Source organism: Syngnathus acus, chromosome 10, assembly GCF_901709675.1.
Source record: "Syngnathus acus chromosome 10, fSynAcu1.2, whole genome shotgun sequence".
Taxonomy (NCBI): domain Eukaryota; kingdom Metazoa; phylum Chordata; class Actinopteri; order Syngnathiformes; family Syngnathidae; genus Syngnathus; species Syngnathus acus.
The window spans coordinates 12064698-12083279 of NC_051095.1; the positions used below are offsets into that span (position 1 = coordinate 12064698).

The following is an 18582-nucleotide window of genomic DNA, read 5'->3' on the forward strand; positions in this document are numbered from 1 at the left end:
GGCTGCAAACTGATTGAAATCTGAATGATCAAGCGTCCCCCCAACACACACTTTAGTGCGGTTGTGTATGCATATGCACTCTTATGGGATGCTTAATAAACTGTCGCAGTAGTAAAAGAACAAAGTAAAATATTATTTGGAATTGACGACATTATCCTTAAACGTTGACTCCTCACTTTATCCCCTCCGATTGATTGGGCGTGTTTAGGTCGCTCCGTGGCCACGTTCGCAGTTATCCGCTCCTGGTTTTGCCGCTCCTCTCTCAGCCTTGACGGTCTTACTACCTTCTCTGTCTCTCAGCACTCCAGCATTGCTGCGCAAGCAGATGTTGTCTCGCCGAGGCCAATTATTACCATTTCTCGCATTTTGGCCGCATCGCTCACTTTCTCGCTCGACCACTGTCAAGTGGGGAGAAAAGTGCGTCCCTTCCCCTCTCAGCAAGTGCGGGGGGAGCGGCTTTTTTTTTTTTTTTTCTCGGAGTGAAGGAGATGACAGCGTCAGTTTTGGGACAAAACAAGGCAGATTTCTGCGGGTGCAGGAAGACATCATTTCATGTACCACACCTGAGATTCGTTGTTGCGAGCAACCGGAGACGCGCGAGGATGGGCGCACAGGACATGTGCTGAGGGACACACTTCAGCGTCGTCGTAAAAGTGCTTCTCATCACACCCTCCGGACGTTATCTCAGCTTTTGTCTCTTGTCTTGTGAAACTTGATTAAAAAAAAAAAAAAAAAAAGCACGAATATGCCCTTTCTTGTGGGCCGCTTTGTCCGTTGTGGACTCAGCGCAAAGCTTCTTGTGCTTTGGCTCAGCTTCACCGGCGTCACCTGCAGCGGTAAGTTCCTCTCTCTGTGTTTTTTTTTTTTTCTTCTTCTTTTCTACGTTTGCTAAAGTGCATGCCGGTGTCAACTTCATTATGTCTTTGCGTGTGGAAGCGGCGGCGCGTAACGGATCATGAGGGTCGTTTTATTGTTTCATCGTCACCCTCAAGGTTATAAGATGCTCTCACGTGGTGACGCGGTTCAAACTTGATCCACGACTCACGCACGCAAAGGCAATGTTCAAATGTGATTAATTCCAATCACGTTTCATGCTTAATTCCAATTACATTGCACGTTTCATTTCCTTTCACAAATTGGAGCTGAACTGTGTCAAAACTGCCCAATGAAGCTTTGACCAGATGGCTCTTGTATGTATAATGAATGACAATGCACAGTGACACGGTGCTCCTTTACTGTCACATAAACAATCTTTACCCCAGTAAATGTGCAGTAGCAGCTGGGTAATAAGGGGAGACATTCTGAGCCTGTTTCCCTCTATCCAGTGGCTGCAGCACGGATGTCCCACAAAGCATGCACGACTCCATCCTGCTGCATTTGCAGCACGTTGACAGCTTTACGGAGTTGGAAGAACATCGACTTGCGCTGATGAATTGCGTTTTATGGGCTTGCCTCTTAGCCAAGCGCTGCCAGTCGCATGCAAATATGCTTTCATGTACAAAACTGTTCGGTTGCTCTAACCTGACTGGGCGTCTTTGTGGTCATTAAAACACGACGAACTTAAATTTGACTGAAAACTCAAAGCAAACTTGTTTATTTTTTTTTTTTTAATTCCTTTGAAAATGCCTTTTTCACCAATGCACACTTTTCCTGAAAACCGAGCAGGGGTGTTATATCAAATGTGCTCACAATGCAGAAGGCCACAAAATTAAAAATGACAAAAGAATAGAGGCATTCAATTTTTCTATTGTTTTTATTTGTATTTTACTTCCTCGTTGACAGCTAAGAATGTGTCTGTGATCTACATTTGCCTTGAGATTCACTACTTCAGTGGTTTTTACAAACAATACATTGGGATCCTTTTTTGTAAGTGTATTCAAACATCTTGAGTTGACAAAGGACTCATTATTATGCCTATCTGTTCACCATGGCAATATATTATAATAAGTCTCATTCAGTTTTCTGTGGCCTGTGACAATACAATTCTACTCACGACTTGTTTTTACAATTCAATCAAAAGCCGCTGGCGTGTGTCCCAAAAACAAGGAGATTTCACTTGTTCCCAACTCTTAACCTTGCTTTGGGCCGAAGACAAAGATGTTCAAGTTGTGTGATTGCCTTGCTTTGGGGCACAGAGATGATGAATTAGGCTGGCGTTTCCTCTTGCATCAATTAGTGTTTGATTAGGAATATAGTGGGGCTAAATAAACAGGCATGTCCCAGGGACCACGTCTACCAATCTCAGGAGCAGTTTGGATGCATTTGATTCAAATATGGGTGGCATGATCCTGTTTGCTCACTGTGATTCCTCGTTGGCTCATTTTCACGTGATTCTTCTTTTTTTTTTTTTCTCTCTCCCCCACTGTGAGCTTTTGCCACAGTCCAAAGACTTGAAGCTTAAGGTCAGGTTGAGTCTCTAAAATCCCACAGGAGTGACATGATACTCTTTGTTTGCGCTGTGATCGACTCACAAGCCTGTTCAGGATGTTTCTTTTTCCTTCCCCTCGACGCATGCAAGTGTTTCATGTGGAGGAAAACGGGGAGTTTAACGTCAGATATAGTGCCCGTCACCTGGATCAGATTTCTAGGCTCACTATCCTGAGCATCTGTCAATCTCTGTCACATATTAGGTCAATGCGAGCGTGCTTACTCCCAACAGGCTTCTTTTATAGCACAGGGCGTGAGCCAGAAATGGATCGCAGGTAATATGGTAGCCAATTCTTCCTACATCAGGACAGGGACGGCGGTCTCCACTAAGATCAGTCAAACGATCCTCTGAGAGACAAGGCTGCTGACTCGGCGCTTGCCCGTATCAAAAGCAGACTTGTCTTTTTTCTTTTGCCGAGAAAAATAAGTCAGTCACTAATAAAGGTAGGCCTGTCAGTCTAGATTTTAGCTAGCCCAGCACTTTTACTTTGGCACTGTTGTGAGGAAGGGGTATACTTTGAGCTTCAGGAACAAAGTATTGCGCTGCTTTACTTGTGTGTGAACAGCATTTGATGCCTTCAGTATGCAAAGTGTATGTGTTTTAAAGTTTCTCCATGCATGATTGCCTGCATGCATGTTCCGTACTTTCATGGAGTGGCCAACCATAATCCATGATGCTCTTGGATCTCAGATTTGGTCAAATAGACTTTATAATTGCTCAGCGTAATTCCAGTTTGACTTTCAAAGAAAAAAATCAGATTGAACTGAATGACACAGTGCAACCTCAGTTCATGATCGGTCACCGATCGGTAACCCCCCCCCCCCCCCCACGAAATCTTGCAAGTCGCTTTTTTGAACTTTCCTCATGCCTGTCCATTCACATAAAAATAGCCCAGAAATCCAAGTTGAGAGAAAAAGATGGGATTTTTCGTTTTTTTTTTTTTTTTTTTTTTTTTTTTTTTTCTCCTCCTATTGCACCCCATGAGAGTGTTGCCAAGTAATTGTTGTCTGGAAGGAGCAAGGGAATTGGATGCAATTTCCACAGGGTGTACTTTTTGTGATGATGCAAGTGTGTGGCGATCCAGTGACACCAGGCAGACATCTATTGCATAATTCTGTCTCCACTCATGAAAGATAAAATTAACACAATTTATTGGGAGGAAATGCTTCTGGTCAGTGTGTGTGTGTGTGTGTGTGTGTGTGTGTGTGTGTGTGTGTGTGTGTGTGTGTGTGTGCGCGCGTGTGCGCGTGTGCACCGTAAGTTTCGGACTATAAGTCGCTCCGGAGTACAAGTCGCATCAGCCATAAAATGCCCACAAAAGTGAAATAAAACACATATAAGTCGCTCCGGAGTATAAGTCGCATTTTGGGGGCAATTTATTCGACAAAATCCAACACCAAGAACAGTCATGAACGAGCAACAACAGGCTAAACGATAAGTATGCTAACGTGACATAAACACAAACGAAGAGCTGAGAACGGCCCTGACATAACATTCAGAGTTATTCAAAAAACTATTACATAAATAACACGTTAATAAAACCATCTGTGTCACTCCAATTCATTAAATCCATCGATCGTCCTTTGTCAACAATGCGTGCGCGCCGCTGACGGCGCTTGCACTTCAAAATATTCCACAGGCCCATATAACGATATATAAATTATATATCAAATAACTATTATATAAGCAATAATGTTATCAAACCATCTGTGTCACTCCAAATCATTAAATCCATCGATCGTCCTTTGTCAACAATGGGTGCGTGCAGCTGACGGCGCTTGCACTTCAAAATATTCCGCAGGCCCATATAACGATATATAAATTAGATATCAAATAACTATTACATAAGCAATAGTATTATCAAACCATCTGTGCACTCTCAATCATTAAATCCATCGATCAAATTCCTCATCCTTTGTCAACAACGCCGCGCGTGCGCCCTGACGTCAGCCTCGTCGTTATTCACAGATCTAGTATATAACTAGATTGTAGCGTTAACAAAGTACAAGGAAAGACGTGGGTTTGGTAAACGGCTCTTTATTTAACAAAACAAACTTCCAGGCGTGTGGTGGCATGGACTTCCAGCCACGGAGGTGGAAGAGAGATCCATAGAATAGGACCGGGCGTGCGTAAAAGCCATGACCGAGCCCCATCCACCGTCCCCGGACAGCCACCCGGCCGAGCGCCGGCCCTCGATTTCCATCCACGGAGGTGAAAGAGAGCTCCCGAGAGTAGGACCGGGCGTGCGTAAAAGCCATGTCCGAGCCCCATCCACCGTCCCTGGACAGCCACCCGCCCGAGCGCCGGCCCCAGACTTCCATCCACGGAGGTGAAAGAGAGCTCCATAGAATAGGACCGGCCGTGCGTAAAAGCCGTAATAGTTTTTCAAACCTTCTGTGTCACTCCAAATCCTTAAATCCTTCGAACTCTTCGTCCGCCGTGTCACTTAGAAAGAAAGCCGCTAATGATGCCGGTAGTACGTGGGGTCCTTCGTCATCTTCGTCATCCCGTGATCAATCTTTGTCCTTTATGTAAACAACCGCCACGTCGCGCTGCTGACGTCACTTGAAATTCTAATTACAGTATTCCCTTGCTTCATCGCGGTTCGTTTATCGCGGTTTCACTTTTTTTTGGGGGGGGGGAAATTTTTGAAAAAAACACATAAGTCGCTCCTTATTATAAGTCGCCCCCCCCACCCAAACTATGAAAAAAAACGCGACTTATAGTCCGAAAATTACGGTATATATATGTATATATATATATATATATACGTACTTTGTGTGTGTGTGTGTGTGTGTGTGTGTGTACATATATATTCATTTGTCCTTCTGCATAGTTTGGTTTTCGAAGGTCTTTCTACAGCTTTCTACAGCTCTCTCTTGGCAGTGCTATCCTCATTATCCTTCTCCAAATATATTTACTATCTGTTGTCGTAGCATTTTCAAACCATCTAAGTTAAAGATAAAATAATTTACTCACCAATGTACTGAACAGTATTCATTAATTTATTGCCCTCCAGTCATTGGAAATGAATTCAAATGAGACATGCATCCAAAAGAGTGATGCACTGAGGCGGGGATTATTTCTCTTTAACTGCCAGATTTGACTAAATAAATTGGTATGTACATGTGCAGAATATTTCAGCGTTCGAAAATTACACTTTGGAAGTGTTGTGTTAAAATGTTCCCCTTTCTCAGGAGTACACATTTTCTTTAATTGCATTTTCATGCTGTTTACAGAATTAGACATTAGAAACCAATATTTTAGTGAAAGGAGTATGGGGTTGAAGATGATCAAATTGGTTGTGTTTATATATTCAACTTCATGTTAATTTAGTTTGTGGCTAACGCTGATGTAAATGTTTCCGCTTCCTGACAGTGAAACGTGCAAAAATGTAAGTTATTGTGTGTGGATTTGCTGTGATGAATGAGTGCTAAGATGATAGTCCACCACAAATGAATAGGCGGTAAACAGCGCGTGTCAGCACAGGTCAGCTTGAAACAATAGAGAAACACGCTCCATTTGGTGACAAATACCCAGGTACCTTATCTTTCAGCGAGCACTGTCTCTTTGCTTATCATTGCCAAATAGCAGTTTTAAGGAGGTCATAAAGGACATGGAGGACAAATCTTGCAGAGGGCTGGTGTTGTTTTCTGCCTTCTATGCAGATGCCTTGCCCACATGCTTCATTTGTCAAACTCTCCCCTTTTGTTTCAGTTACCACATTGGTGTGATCCAAAGCCATGTGAGAAAGCTTAGGTACTGACTTTTGATTTGTTCTCCTCCTAAAAATTCAGCGCATCATTACATGTGTGTGTGCGTGTTTCTGGCTGGTATAGCAGTGACCCCTAACCTCTGATGTGAGATGAATCGAACCTCTGCAAGTTAATGAAATAGAGGGCCATGTTGACATTTTAGGAGGTCTCATTGTGTGTGCTCCTGTTAAAGTGTACTTGATAACATCATTCAGGAAGGGTGGCAAACAAAAGTAGCTCATCTCCTTGGTGAAAATAGCCCTCAATGGAAAATGTTGTCAATTAGGACTGAACAATTCATACAATTCAAATCAGAATTGCAGTTAAGTAGAATACAATTTTCAAATTGCAAAGGCTGCAATTATAAAAAGCAAGCACTCAACCACAACAAGCACTCTGCTTCATTTCAGTTGATTGGTCGGCTTTGTTGTATATTTTATTAATTTATATAATCTCTAGATTGGTGGTGTCACTCACACACAACCCATTTTTATATAAATCAAGAAAAATAATGGAAATTCACTGTTAAAAAATGGCCTTTGAAAATGTGTATCAAATTTTAAACATCCACAGTTCTAAAACCAGTCAATTCAGTATTTCTATTTTGGGGGGGGAAAAAACCTGACTATAAAACAATTAAATACAAAGCAGTGAGTCCGAGGTCAGTGCCGTCATAAACCAAGGACTGCTATTTATTTGTTTCTTCTTTGTCCTGACCCCTAAATGGACAATCACTGGTATAGCTAAGGTCATTGCTTAATAAGTGAAGTCTACATATTTACATGACATTGTTTTATGAAACATGAAAATGTGAAGTGGTGAAACCACAAATTTGTTTGCATTATTGTTTTATGATTTTGACTTTAGTAGAATTTTGGGCAGTTGAAACAATTGACTTAATTGAAATACTTAGACTGAAAAAGTTATGATAATTTTTTGCTGTAATATATTAATTCATTTACTGTTTGTGGAAAAAGTATGTGAGAAGAGAGCGTACCTTGAGAAAAAGGTCACATTAAATTTGAAATAGTAATATCAAGGGGGGGGGGAAAAATCACAATTAATTATTTTTCAGAATTGTTCATAAATTGTGATGGCTATAAACGATCATTTTGTCATGTTATAGTTTTCACAATGACTAGGTCTCGCAACTTTAACTCAAAATTTTTGGACTCGTGTTATAAAACACTTTGCTGCTGATCTTGGTAATACAGATTAAACTCATCTATACGTTAAGAACTACAAGGTTCTATTTTTATATTCAGAGATTAAATAAAGAAAGATCCCCGTTCAATTGTGTCTCCAAAGATATTTCCCAATATCGCAAACGTGGTCCTTCGGTTGAACGTAAGTTCATATTTGCTGACAGAGGCCACTTTGCACAACATTCACTGTTTGTATTGTTTAGCCTTTGTTGGATTCCTGACAAACCATTTCCACCTAACTGTGTTGTATAGAATGAATGGTTATAGAACAGAATGGTTGTGCGTTTGTGGTTGCACAGCATGCAGTGGACAGGAGTGGTGGGTTAGATGTTCCAAATGCTGGGACTCTCCAAGTGATCAATAGTCTTCTACAAATGCTTAATTGGCCATCAGTCACTGTCTGCAGAAGTGCTTAGGAACCCAAAGGTGTCTCGGTGCAGCTCATCATAACAACGTGTCTGCTCCTTTGGGTTCTCTTCTGGCCTTTACTTCGGGCCACGCGGCGGACAGGGGAAAGCAAATCTGAATGCAATATGGAGCGCCATAGATTAATAGTTCTTTAGTGAGGCCACCAGGGAGCGATATGAAAGCCTCTTCCACTTCATCATCCAGTGTAGGGAATGTTCTGAAGGTCAATTGATTCCAACTGGCAGTTATCAGTGTTGTCGTTGTTTTTATTTTGATGCATCCGAGATGGTTTTTGTTGAGCTATTAACTCTCTGCTAGTGTATATCATACACATAAGATGAATCTCTTTGGAAGATATTAGACATCATTTTAACAAAGCAAGTTAATGTATCGAGAAAATGGCAGAGACAGCAATTATGCTGCTACCTCAACCTTGACGAAAAACACCTTCTTCCAATTGTATAGCTCATTGATATGATGCCCCTTAATTAGCAGGACAAAAGGTAAAAAAAACAAAAAAACAATCACATATCAGTCTGCTGAGACAGTTGCATCTTGCTGGGCCTCGATCAGGAAGGGTATCTGAGGGAGATCTGGTGCTGCCTGACCCTGAATTTGTCATATTGAAGTGATTTTGTTGACAAGACAGAGGAGGCGCAATGACCTTTTCTAATTATGTCGATGTGTCCAGGCACAGATGCCTTAGGGAAGCCAATTCAACTGAGTCAACAGAGCACTGACTTGAAGAGCACATTATAGCCTATGCAGCAGGTTTTGCTATGCAGGGGTAGAAACAGTTGGTTAAAGACCATATAAAGTGACAAAAAATATGCCTTGTAAATTTGACACACCACAGATAAGAGTCTTAACAAGCCTACCAAATTCAAATGAATACCAAATTGCATAAGGCTCCAAAATCATAACAAATTGGAGCAGGACTATGTGACCTTCAGCTGTCAATCAAGTGCATTCCCGCTCTAGGTCGCTCCTGCTGAGCAATGAGCTCGCTCTCACTGGCCCTAGAGACAATTGAGACAATTTCCCCCTCCTTTACGTTGGTGGAATCGTGGCCAACCGAGGTGACCACAGCAGTGTGTTGCACAGATTCCCCTTGAAGATCTTTATTTTTTTCACCTTCGCCGTGCTTCGTGACATCATCCTCTGCAGGAAACTGGACGTTCTGCTGCCTCGCGTGGACGTGGCAAAGAAACTATAGCCAAAATAACACCCAGAAACACTTCGGGAGGGCTTGTAGGCAAGCTTTAGTGGCAACTGCAAGCTGTCATGGCAGAAATGGACCAAGGAAGTGGGACTTGGCTGAATAGCCCCGGATGGAATGAAGGCACCCAGTACTGACTTAAGTCCGTTACTGGGCCCAGTTTCAGCCACGGCCAAAATTCTTAGACAACTGAGATGGTGAAAAAGAGTTAAATGTTATAGCTCAGCAAATCGGTACTTAATTGTAGATATGTACCAATAACGGCAATTTGTGATATTACAATATTAAAACTGCCACAATATCATCGGCTTTAAAAGCAGCACATCTCTGTCAACAAAACAAAACAAAATATTACTATTTGCCTGGTTCAGCTGAACACAGCATTGTGAACTACTATTTTGTTTTCAATATTGAGTTGTTTTTTTACAATATCATTTTTATATCGTATCGTGATATTTTCTGTCTTGTATTGCCAACTTACCCAGAATATAGTGATCAATATTGTTCTGAGGGTCATATGGTGATATTTTATCATGACATTTGGATGTTGCATCCCTAATAAATTGTCATTCTTTGCACATTTTCAACTCATCTTCAAACATATGTCCTGTTCAGATTTGTCTTCCATGAAACAAACATTTTATCATTTATCCTAGATGTGTGAGGAAGCAGCGTCTCTGATCACCGAAGGTCTTCTGATACCATTTTCCCCAAACATACTGTATCCCTTTCCAGTTTTCAGTTGTGAAACTAGCTTTTAACATTACAGATTAAAAGTTTGGCTGCATATTTTTTTGCCAAGGCCATCAGGAACATTGGGCTTAGAAATAAAAATGTTGAATGCATTGCAATGAATGATGGCAACATCCTGTTGCTGTTGGGAGTGGACCCATCTAGCTATCTGCAAAGTGCCTTGCACTTGATTGAGGCCCCCTGCTTTTAAATCCACACTGGCAATGCATTTATGTTGAATCAAAGTGTAGAATTTGCATCCATCCATTATCCAAAGCGCTTCATTCTCATGAGGGTCGCGGGTGTGCTTCCTTGCATGCTTAAAATTCACCGCATCTGTACATTAGCCTTGCTTTTGATAATTACCTGCTGATGTTTGAGCATTCATTTCAGGTAGAATGAAGAATTGAGAAATGGACTCTTACAATGTGAGCCAATCAATTATAGGGCCTAATTATATCATTTCTGTAGCTACATGAAAGTAGTGTACCTCTATGTAGATTTGTGTGTGCGCGTGTGTGTGTGTGCGCGCACGTGTGCGTGTGTGTGTGTGCGCGCACGTGTGCGTGTGTGTGTGTGCGCGCACGTGTGCGTGTGTGTGTGTGTGTGTGTGTGTGTGTGTGTGTGTGTGTGTGCGTGTGTGTGTGTGTGTGTGTACTTGTGGGTCGATGTACTTACAGCGTATGTATATATTAGGGCTGAATGCTATATCATTATTTTGATATTCAGATATGAGCATTCAAGATAATTTCACAAAGGTTCAGGCCCTTGCAAACATGTTTACAACCCTCGATTCATGTCAGCCAGCCAATGACAAACACGAGGGAGGGAATGAAGCAGCAACGAGGGAGAATACGGAAGGTAAGGCCGGAACAGTATCTGCATATGTGACAAATATCGTGACAATAAGCAGTCCGGAAGATAGATGAATGAATTAAGTCATCCTCCATTGTTAGGAAGTATTTTAGATTTAAAAATGAGGTTCTAAACTGGAGTGAGTTGTTTTGGTCATGCTTCCTCACAAATATTGCGACAAAGCAGGATAGTTCCATCAAGTGAAACAATCTGACGCTGATGTTTTTAATACAATAAGAAACATTGCAAATTGTGAGAGGTCTTTTCTGAAGACAGACATGATTACCAAGCTAGTATTCCATAGAAAACAATACCCCTATCTGTATAGATTTTCTAGAAATGATATTGGCCTTGGGCATATGACAACTCTCCTTAGGTATCCATGTGTTAATGCCTTTCTTGAGTGAACGCACTTCTTGGTTTGGGTCTGCTGGGGGCAGTCAGTTTTTAAAGTGAGATCAGCATGACATGCAATACTAATGAGGCAAAAAAGACACACTGGTGCTTTTAACAAAAAGACAGCATGATGTCACCAGCACCACTGTCGTGGTTATTGATATTTTTTTCCTAATTGGACACCTTCCTAGAGTCCTGCCTTGAGGGAGCTTTCTACTCAGCAGTTTTGTCGTTTTTTTTATGCTCAAATAATTAAGAGGTCTGATTTTGTTCACTGTTAGTTTTTGAAATGCACCAAAGACAGCAAATGTCTCGTAAACAACAATCTAACAGAAAACAATCTAATTGTTCTGTGTGGGAGTCATTTAATGAATGTGTGTTGGTGTCCACTTTCAAGCAGTGATTTAATGTACTTCGGCCTCCCACTGAGCTCAGGTCATACGATATTGTTATCGGCTCCTCTAATGATTTCATTCATCCTTTTATACTGCACTGGTCCGGCACATTTAAACTCAATTCTGAGCATCCCGTCACTCATGGATGATACAATAGAGGATTTTTCACTTCCATTTTTCCACATGAATGTTAAATGGGTGTCATTTACATAGAGCTTTTCTAGTTTCATGGTGCTCAGTACTTGTTACACCAATGCCTCTCCCGAAATTCAGAGAAGGTAAGGAGTGATTGAGGAATGAGTGATCACAAACTATTTGTATTGTTAGACAAACAAATAAAAAGTCCACCTTAAGGAGGATTTTGTTTAAGTGTATATACGGTATATGAATTCTCTATTACCCATACTGCCCTTGCTTTGTTCATGTAACCTGCCCTTGCAGACTGCTCTTGGCTACTCTATCAGACAATTCATGTTTCTTTTTTTTTTTTTAAATGGCATCTGCCCTTTTCCAGAACAAGTTCAGTGGGCTGTAGGGATCTCAAATTAATCCCAAAATCTCGGTCGTAAATGTCGTCAAAGGTTGATTTTCATGAATACTGAGCAGCATATTCAATTGTGTTTAGCCTAAGGAGTTAACAGTGAAGTGTGGAGTCAACAGTTTGTAGTCGAATAATCTTAACTATATTATCAAGAAAAGGCTTACTGGATGCTGCTAATATTACTACAAGAGACAGTAGTTTCCATTGTGTCGCTTAAGCTTTGTGAGATTTTGCTCTGCTTGTAAAAATGATGATGCAATCTTATTTCTGACTGACAGATCTGACTTCCAAAGGTTGACTCTCCTCAAAAACTGTAATCGACAATGAAATATTTATGTATTAGGACCTTTGTTTCTTTGAATATTTCTGAGAGACTCAGGGAAACTGTTTCCTGTAACATTATTCCTTCTCCTCTTTCCATTTTGCCTTTCAAATGACGAATTTCAGTAAACAAAGCTAAAGAAGCAAATACAAGGAGACTGGGAACATTTTAAGTGATGCTATCCTTAATTTACCTCCACAGTCTGACCGCTATTTTTTTTGTTGTTTTGATTTGCAGCACATCCTCACATAAATGCGCATCAACTCCCACACTAACTAGTAAGTCGATCAGCTTGATGTCTCATAAACTAAGCCCCACGCTGCCACAAACAACACTAAACTGCAGCTGATACCTCTAATATACGTATTGCCTGTGTCTTTTGTCTTTGACCTGCTGGTCTAGACTAGAGAAAAGGAGATCCATATCCAAGGTTGTTCTGGAGAAACATTTATAGCCTTGTCCCTCCCACCACCACTTGTTTAGAATAATTTTTTGGTTGAAAAGTTGGGCGGATTTGTCATCACAAACCTAATTTCGTGGTCTGCCACATATGCTGCTTATGGCTTTGCTTTGACATTTCCACTAAAGGGATGATTACATAACTCATCAGGCTAAGGCTGATTGCTGTTGTAAATGTCATTGTTGAAAGTGCCTTTGTTATACTTTTCCATCACATTTCTGTCATTTCCTACACTGGGAAATCCATCACTTTTTGATCAGAATTCAGACAAGTGATCGTTTTCAGATCATTGGCATATTTTATCTCAGTACACTTAGCTGTGGAAGTCTCCCAGTCCCTGTCCAGTTTGCAAGAAAGGATTTGTCCCACTCGTGTTCATAGGCAGAAGATTAAATTCAGTCCCATGTAGATATAAAAGACTCTTTAACTTGGATAACGATTCTAATATCTACAAAAGGTGCTTTTAGCTCAGCACCCTTCAGCTCTTTTATCAGGCTTGTCTTACCTTTCACATTCCATTTACATTAATCAGTCGATTCCCTCAGCCCTCCACACTCATTAAAGGCGAGCGGGATGCGGAAACGTGATTTTTTTTTGTAGTCTTCTCCATTACGGCCATCAGTGTTCATTTGATAATCTTGACTTGAAAAAGTTCTCTCAAACACACTTCCAGCAATGAGCGCAATGGTGTGTCATAACGTTCTGTATTCAGTGGAACCTCAATTTAACGGAGTAGTTGAAGAAAGGGGTCACCCGATAGAACCAATTGTCCTTTACATCAAACTACTTTTTTGTGACCCTAAAAATGGCCCGTACACAACACAATTATTATGAACATAAACAAAATCCTTAAAACTGGTTGGAAAATTGGAAAGTATCTCCTTGAACTTGTTGGTGCTTGGGGGTGGGGGGGTTAATGGCACGCATCTGGTCAGAATGTTAACGGTTCTTTTATACACCTCCCTTTTGAAAAAAAAATACATAAAACAACCGGGTATTGTACCAAAAATAGCATTGCCATGTCAACTCAGAGGTGAAAGCCACATTCACTCAAACAGGCACTCAGGAACAGGCAACTTGCAATCAGCTCCAAACCTCCCAACCGGCAGGGGGCAGAGAAAAATTAAACTGTCAGACAAAAACAGTCCAACTCTTGAGCCCTGGAACTACCTATATACTTCCTGTAGCCTGCATGGCATGGACAGCAATTAACAAAGGAGAAATGTTTGGTAGCACTGGAACAAACAACAAAACATCACTCAGCTCACGGTCAAGACGCAACTAACTGGTATGAAAATGGACATTTGTATTGATTGTTGAGTAACTATCGATTTGAATGGTCAAATTAAGTTGAAATGTGAAGTTTGATTACTTGTTTCAAAGTTTAAGTATGTCAATTTAGACAAATATTTATTTTGAATTATAGGAATAGACAAGTGTTTGTTTTGAATTATAAGGACAGACAAATGTTTATTTTGAATTACAATAACAGACAAATGTTTAGTTTGAATTACAATGAGACAAATGTTTAGTTTATGTAATACTTTCTTTATTTTCTTTACTTGTTTAAAGGCTATCAACGTGAAGTACAATCTGCATTACAACCTTAATTGCAGACATCAACTCATCTTCCCTTTGCATTCTTCAGACCAGGCTTTTTTCAAGTTTAAGCAAGAACTGGGGTAAATATTGACATAGCTTGACAAGCATGTACATGACGAGTACCTGAGTTAAAACAGCCTTAGATATGAATAAGTAGGTACGACTTTGAGCTGCGTGCTTACGGTTATGTGAAGCTAAGTCCATGCTTCCTGTTATCGTTGATGGGACAGTCGCCACCACCAACCTGGCCACCACTTTTTAGCCTGCCATTGGTCTAGTGTCATTCTGTTTTATCTATGACGGGAGCAGTGTGAGCTGGAAACATCAGTGCCATTTTTCGGCATTGTGGCGAATTGCATCTAATTCTGGAACTGGTGCTGTCCAAATGGGGGTTTTGAGTCAGTCCGTCCGTTAAATCCCCAAAGTTCCCCTGTACATCTCTAGCTGGGTGCCATTTTGTGTTAAGCTATTGTTAATGCATGGAGCCTCCACAGCCTGATGGTTCTAAAGCAAACAGCTGCCCCCCAAGTCCCATAAGCATGAGGCAGCCAAGCAAAGCTATTAAGTGCCTATAGAGTGGTCTATGGTATTGTCTGCACACTGTCTTCTTATCATTCCACAAATGAACCACAAGTTGATTTACTCTGTTTTGGCCAATGTTAAAAATAGCCCCAGGAGAAAGAAAACAACATGCCATTAAATGTATTTCAGTACCGAGATAAAAAAAATGGTGCACACCATTTGGCATCTGGAAATGAGGTAGTTATAAACCTTACAGTTGTGGCCAATTTGCAGTGGTGAAACTCACTTGTTTCGAATAACGTCTTTAAAAAGTAATGAGAAACAGCACGAGTCATTCATTGGGAAGATATAATTTGACATGTCTGCACATTTCATTTGGGATGGGTGATACATTCTTGCTCTGATTTCTTGTACCCCCTCTCAAACATATGATGCCCAACTACAAATTATTTGAATGGCCTGAAGGTGTTTGATTTATGCTGAGTCTGAGTTATCAGCCCCAAACAGGCCATGTAGTGCCTTCGTTATCATTCCTCCCAGCCGCCTGCTGAATTTCTAGATGTTTTTGAGCTTGGGCCATAAATGTCAGGACAGTCGTCACAAGCGTAATGCAAAGACAAAAAGTGCCTCTTGCGGCAAAATCAGAGACGCGTTTCTGTGCTAATTTTCCCCATTGTGTTGTCCTGCAGCATGTTTGACAAGCAGGGCTGTCAGCTTTGTGCGGTGGCACAACCGGGCTTGTGGCTCATGATGCCCACCTGACGCCACCCCCTCACAGAGTTAGTTTCCTGTCCGCAGATAGCAAGAACAAAGGTGGACTCAGCTTGGGCCATGTGTATTCTGGCTGTGTGTGTGTGACACTCTGATGACTTCAGGGCACTTTCTTTACCAGAAGAGTCGTTGCCTGTCACTAAACATCACTGTCTCCCTCTCCACTAATGGCATCTCCAGATTGTGCTATAAGGAACAAACGCTGGTTGTGAGAGCTACTGAAAAGAAAAGGGTGACCCCCATGAAGGCCGCAGGCTTTAGTTTGTGACAGTGGCCGCAGATCTATAGAAGTGTCATGACAAATACAAACCAAAGAAAAATTATACTAGGGCCCCGTGCTTAAAGCCAGCCCCTGCTGTAATAAGGAGGAATTAAACGGTTCAAATGCTCACGCACTGTTTGTAGAATTACACACATGAGCTGTAGTTGCATTTGGCTGACCAGTTAGACACAGAATATTTTTTTTCTTTTATAGAATTTTCACCAATTGTTTTTAATTAAAACATTTTGTGATGTGGTCCTCACTTATGATGAGCATTGTGAACAACCAAAACAAAAGGTTTGGCATCATTGCAGTTCATTGGACAAAATCTCAATCGAAAGTCGAGCCCCAAGCTACCAGGAGCAAAATGATTGACAGCTGTGCACCATCCCAGATGTCACTCTGTTCCGAAACTAGTCAAACTTGCACTTCTTTGACAGTACCACTCTCTTCTCCCAACATTGAATCATAAAACAAAATGTGCGTCTGGTGTTACTCCTCTTTGAGGAAGACCAACTCACTGAACCTTTGGCCCTATTTTGTGTACTAATTGTGTGTTCGACATCGTCTTGGAGCGTGCCAGGCGCTTGACTGTGCCATCTTTTTGCGAAGCGTTGCGCTGCAAAAGTTGGCAGCAGCGATGTCACACTAAATCTTTGTTTCCATAACACTCCGAGTCAAAACACGAGCAGAAAAACATGAGCACTCTCAGGGTCATGAAATGCTGGAGTGCTCTGAGCCCTAGCATGAAAATATTTCTGACAGTTTAAAGGAGACGTATCATGGAAAATCCACTTTTTTTGTTTTGTATTCATTTTTATTGTGTACTTGGAGTCTCCAGGATTGTAGAGAAGTGTAATCTATCCCTCCAGGTGCTGCAGAGATACTTTTATGATCTGTTTGGGGGCTATTTTTTTTACTCTTTTCAGTTTTCTCTGTTTTCTATTACATATTTTTATTTATTACATCACATCCGTTGGGGCGGAACTACCAAACAAGGTAATGAGCGTGACCAAACAGTTTCGCAAATCCGCCATCTTTATTAATCAGAGAGACTTTTGTAGTCCAAACAACTCAAGGATGCCAAAGTGGAGATCAAAATGTTCTGTTGTTGGAAGCATTAATCCACACAAGTCATTCCACCGTCCTCCAGCATCAGAACCTCAAAGAAGTGTCTGGTCAAATTTCATTTCAAGCAGTGTTCCCACATCTGTGGTCAAAGTCCTGCTTGGTCAAAGACGAGTGTTTCAGAAATCTTGTGTCTGTATAGAGAAGGATTCGCCGAAAGACTTTGTTTCGTTGATGGTTCAGTTCCTCGGCTGAAAAACTACAAATATGTCAACCGGAAAGGGAGGCGCACCTCTTGTGGCCTGGATGGCGTGGGGTGTAAAGTAGCTCATTTGCATTTAAAGAGACCGCACCAAAACGGCTTGCTCTGAGCCGCATCTCAGAGCAAGTACAAAAGAGGGACCTGTGATGCTATCAAAACGAGGAATTCAGACAAAAGCATCGCTGTTTCACTTTATATAGACCACAACTGAATGAGTAAAATGTAAAACAGAAGAATGTCACTTGCACCCCCCCCCCCCCCCTCCCACCATCACCTCACTACCAGATGCCTCATTATTATTCTAAAGGCTATCTTGAATTTTCTACACTTTCCAACGTTGTGTAGTTTTGCAATCAAGGAATAGCATAGTTAGACTGAATGTTCTGAACTTCTACTTTCGTACCAGTGTTGAGCAATTCGGCTACAGTAGAGATTTTTGTGTAGCTCAGCTTGTGCCAAATGCCAAACATGAGACCCAGCAGCATCTTTTCTGGTTCCAGCCAAGTCAATTTTTTAAGTCATTAATCACCATTAGGTTTCACACTCACCACAAAATTCTTAATGATTAATTAACCAGATAATTGATCATTCTGCCCATCCATGTAGAAAGTAGTGGTCAAGCTGAGGTGTGAGGAGCAAGGTAAAGGTCTATACTAAATATAGTAGTATAGAGGTATATCACAGCTGATGCTTCCAAAAAGGTGATAAGAGATAATGAAAAAGAAACCATTGACCTTTGGGAGGCTTGTTGTATCCATTTCCTTGACTTTAGGAAATCATTGGGCGTTCCCACACTGTGGATGGGGCTCTGCTATCTCGCTATCTTTAATTTAGAAATGCAGGAAGACTGCACACGTGTGAGATGGTTATCCTAGCTCACTGTCTAGCGTGTCTTTTCATGCATGTTCGCAGTCTCCCATGGGTCCATATCACGGTGTGTGCGTTCCAGTACTTGAGGCTACTTTTCTTTCTTATTGGTCTACTGACCACCGATCATCTCTTAAGATTTTTAGTTTTGATGGATTTATCTCACTGAGACAAGGCACTTAAGGGCTAACTCAAAGATTCAGACTTGAAAATGTGTGGGGGGTTTTGTAATGTATGGGATTTATTTTGTCAGGGACTGTTTTCTTGCCAGCAAGGCTTGAATGCAAGTCCCTTGCAGTTGCAGTAATTCTGCCAGAAGATCAAAGCAAAGATGGTCGATCGTGGTACGAAAACTCAAATGGCTACAAAATCATTGAGGGTTAATTTGGGGGGAGGGTCACGCCTCATTCTCCATGCGAGTGAAGAGTTAGCTTGAACTGACTAAATATTATTGGGAAAACATTTTTCACTCTTTACCAATCAAGCCTGTGTACATTGGCGTACATTCACAT

At 41.2% G+C, this 18582-nt stretch overlaps 1 protein-coding gene across 4 annotated transcripts in view; it reads left to right on the forward strand.

The window, feature by feature from the left end:
• Positions 1–240: 240 nt before the first annotated feature.
• The window catches only part of unc5a (unc-5 netrin receptor A), a 130320-nt gene continuing 111978 nt past the window's right edge, over positions 241–18582 (forward strand). For 2 of the 4 annotated variants that reach the window (XM_037262044.1, XM_037262045.1), the window contains exon 1: positions 241–836. In XM_037262044.1, the coding sequence (XP_037117939.1) occupies positions 746–836 (91 nt within the window). In that variant the 5' untranslated portion in view covers positions 241–745. The remainder of the gene's footprint in view (positions 837–18582) is intronic. The other 2 variants (XM_037262046.1, XM_037262047.1) reach the window with 1 other exon arrangement.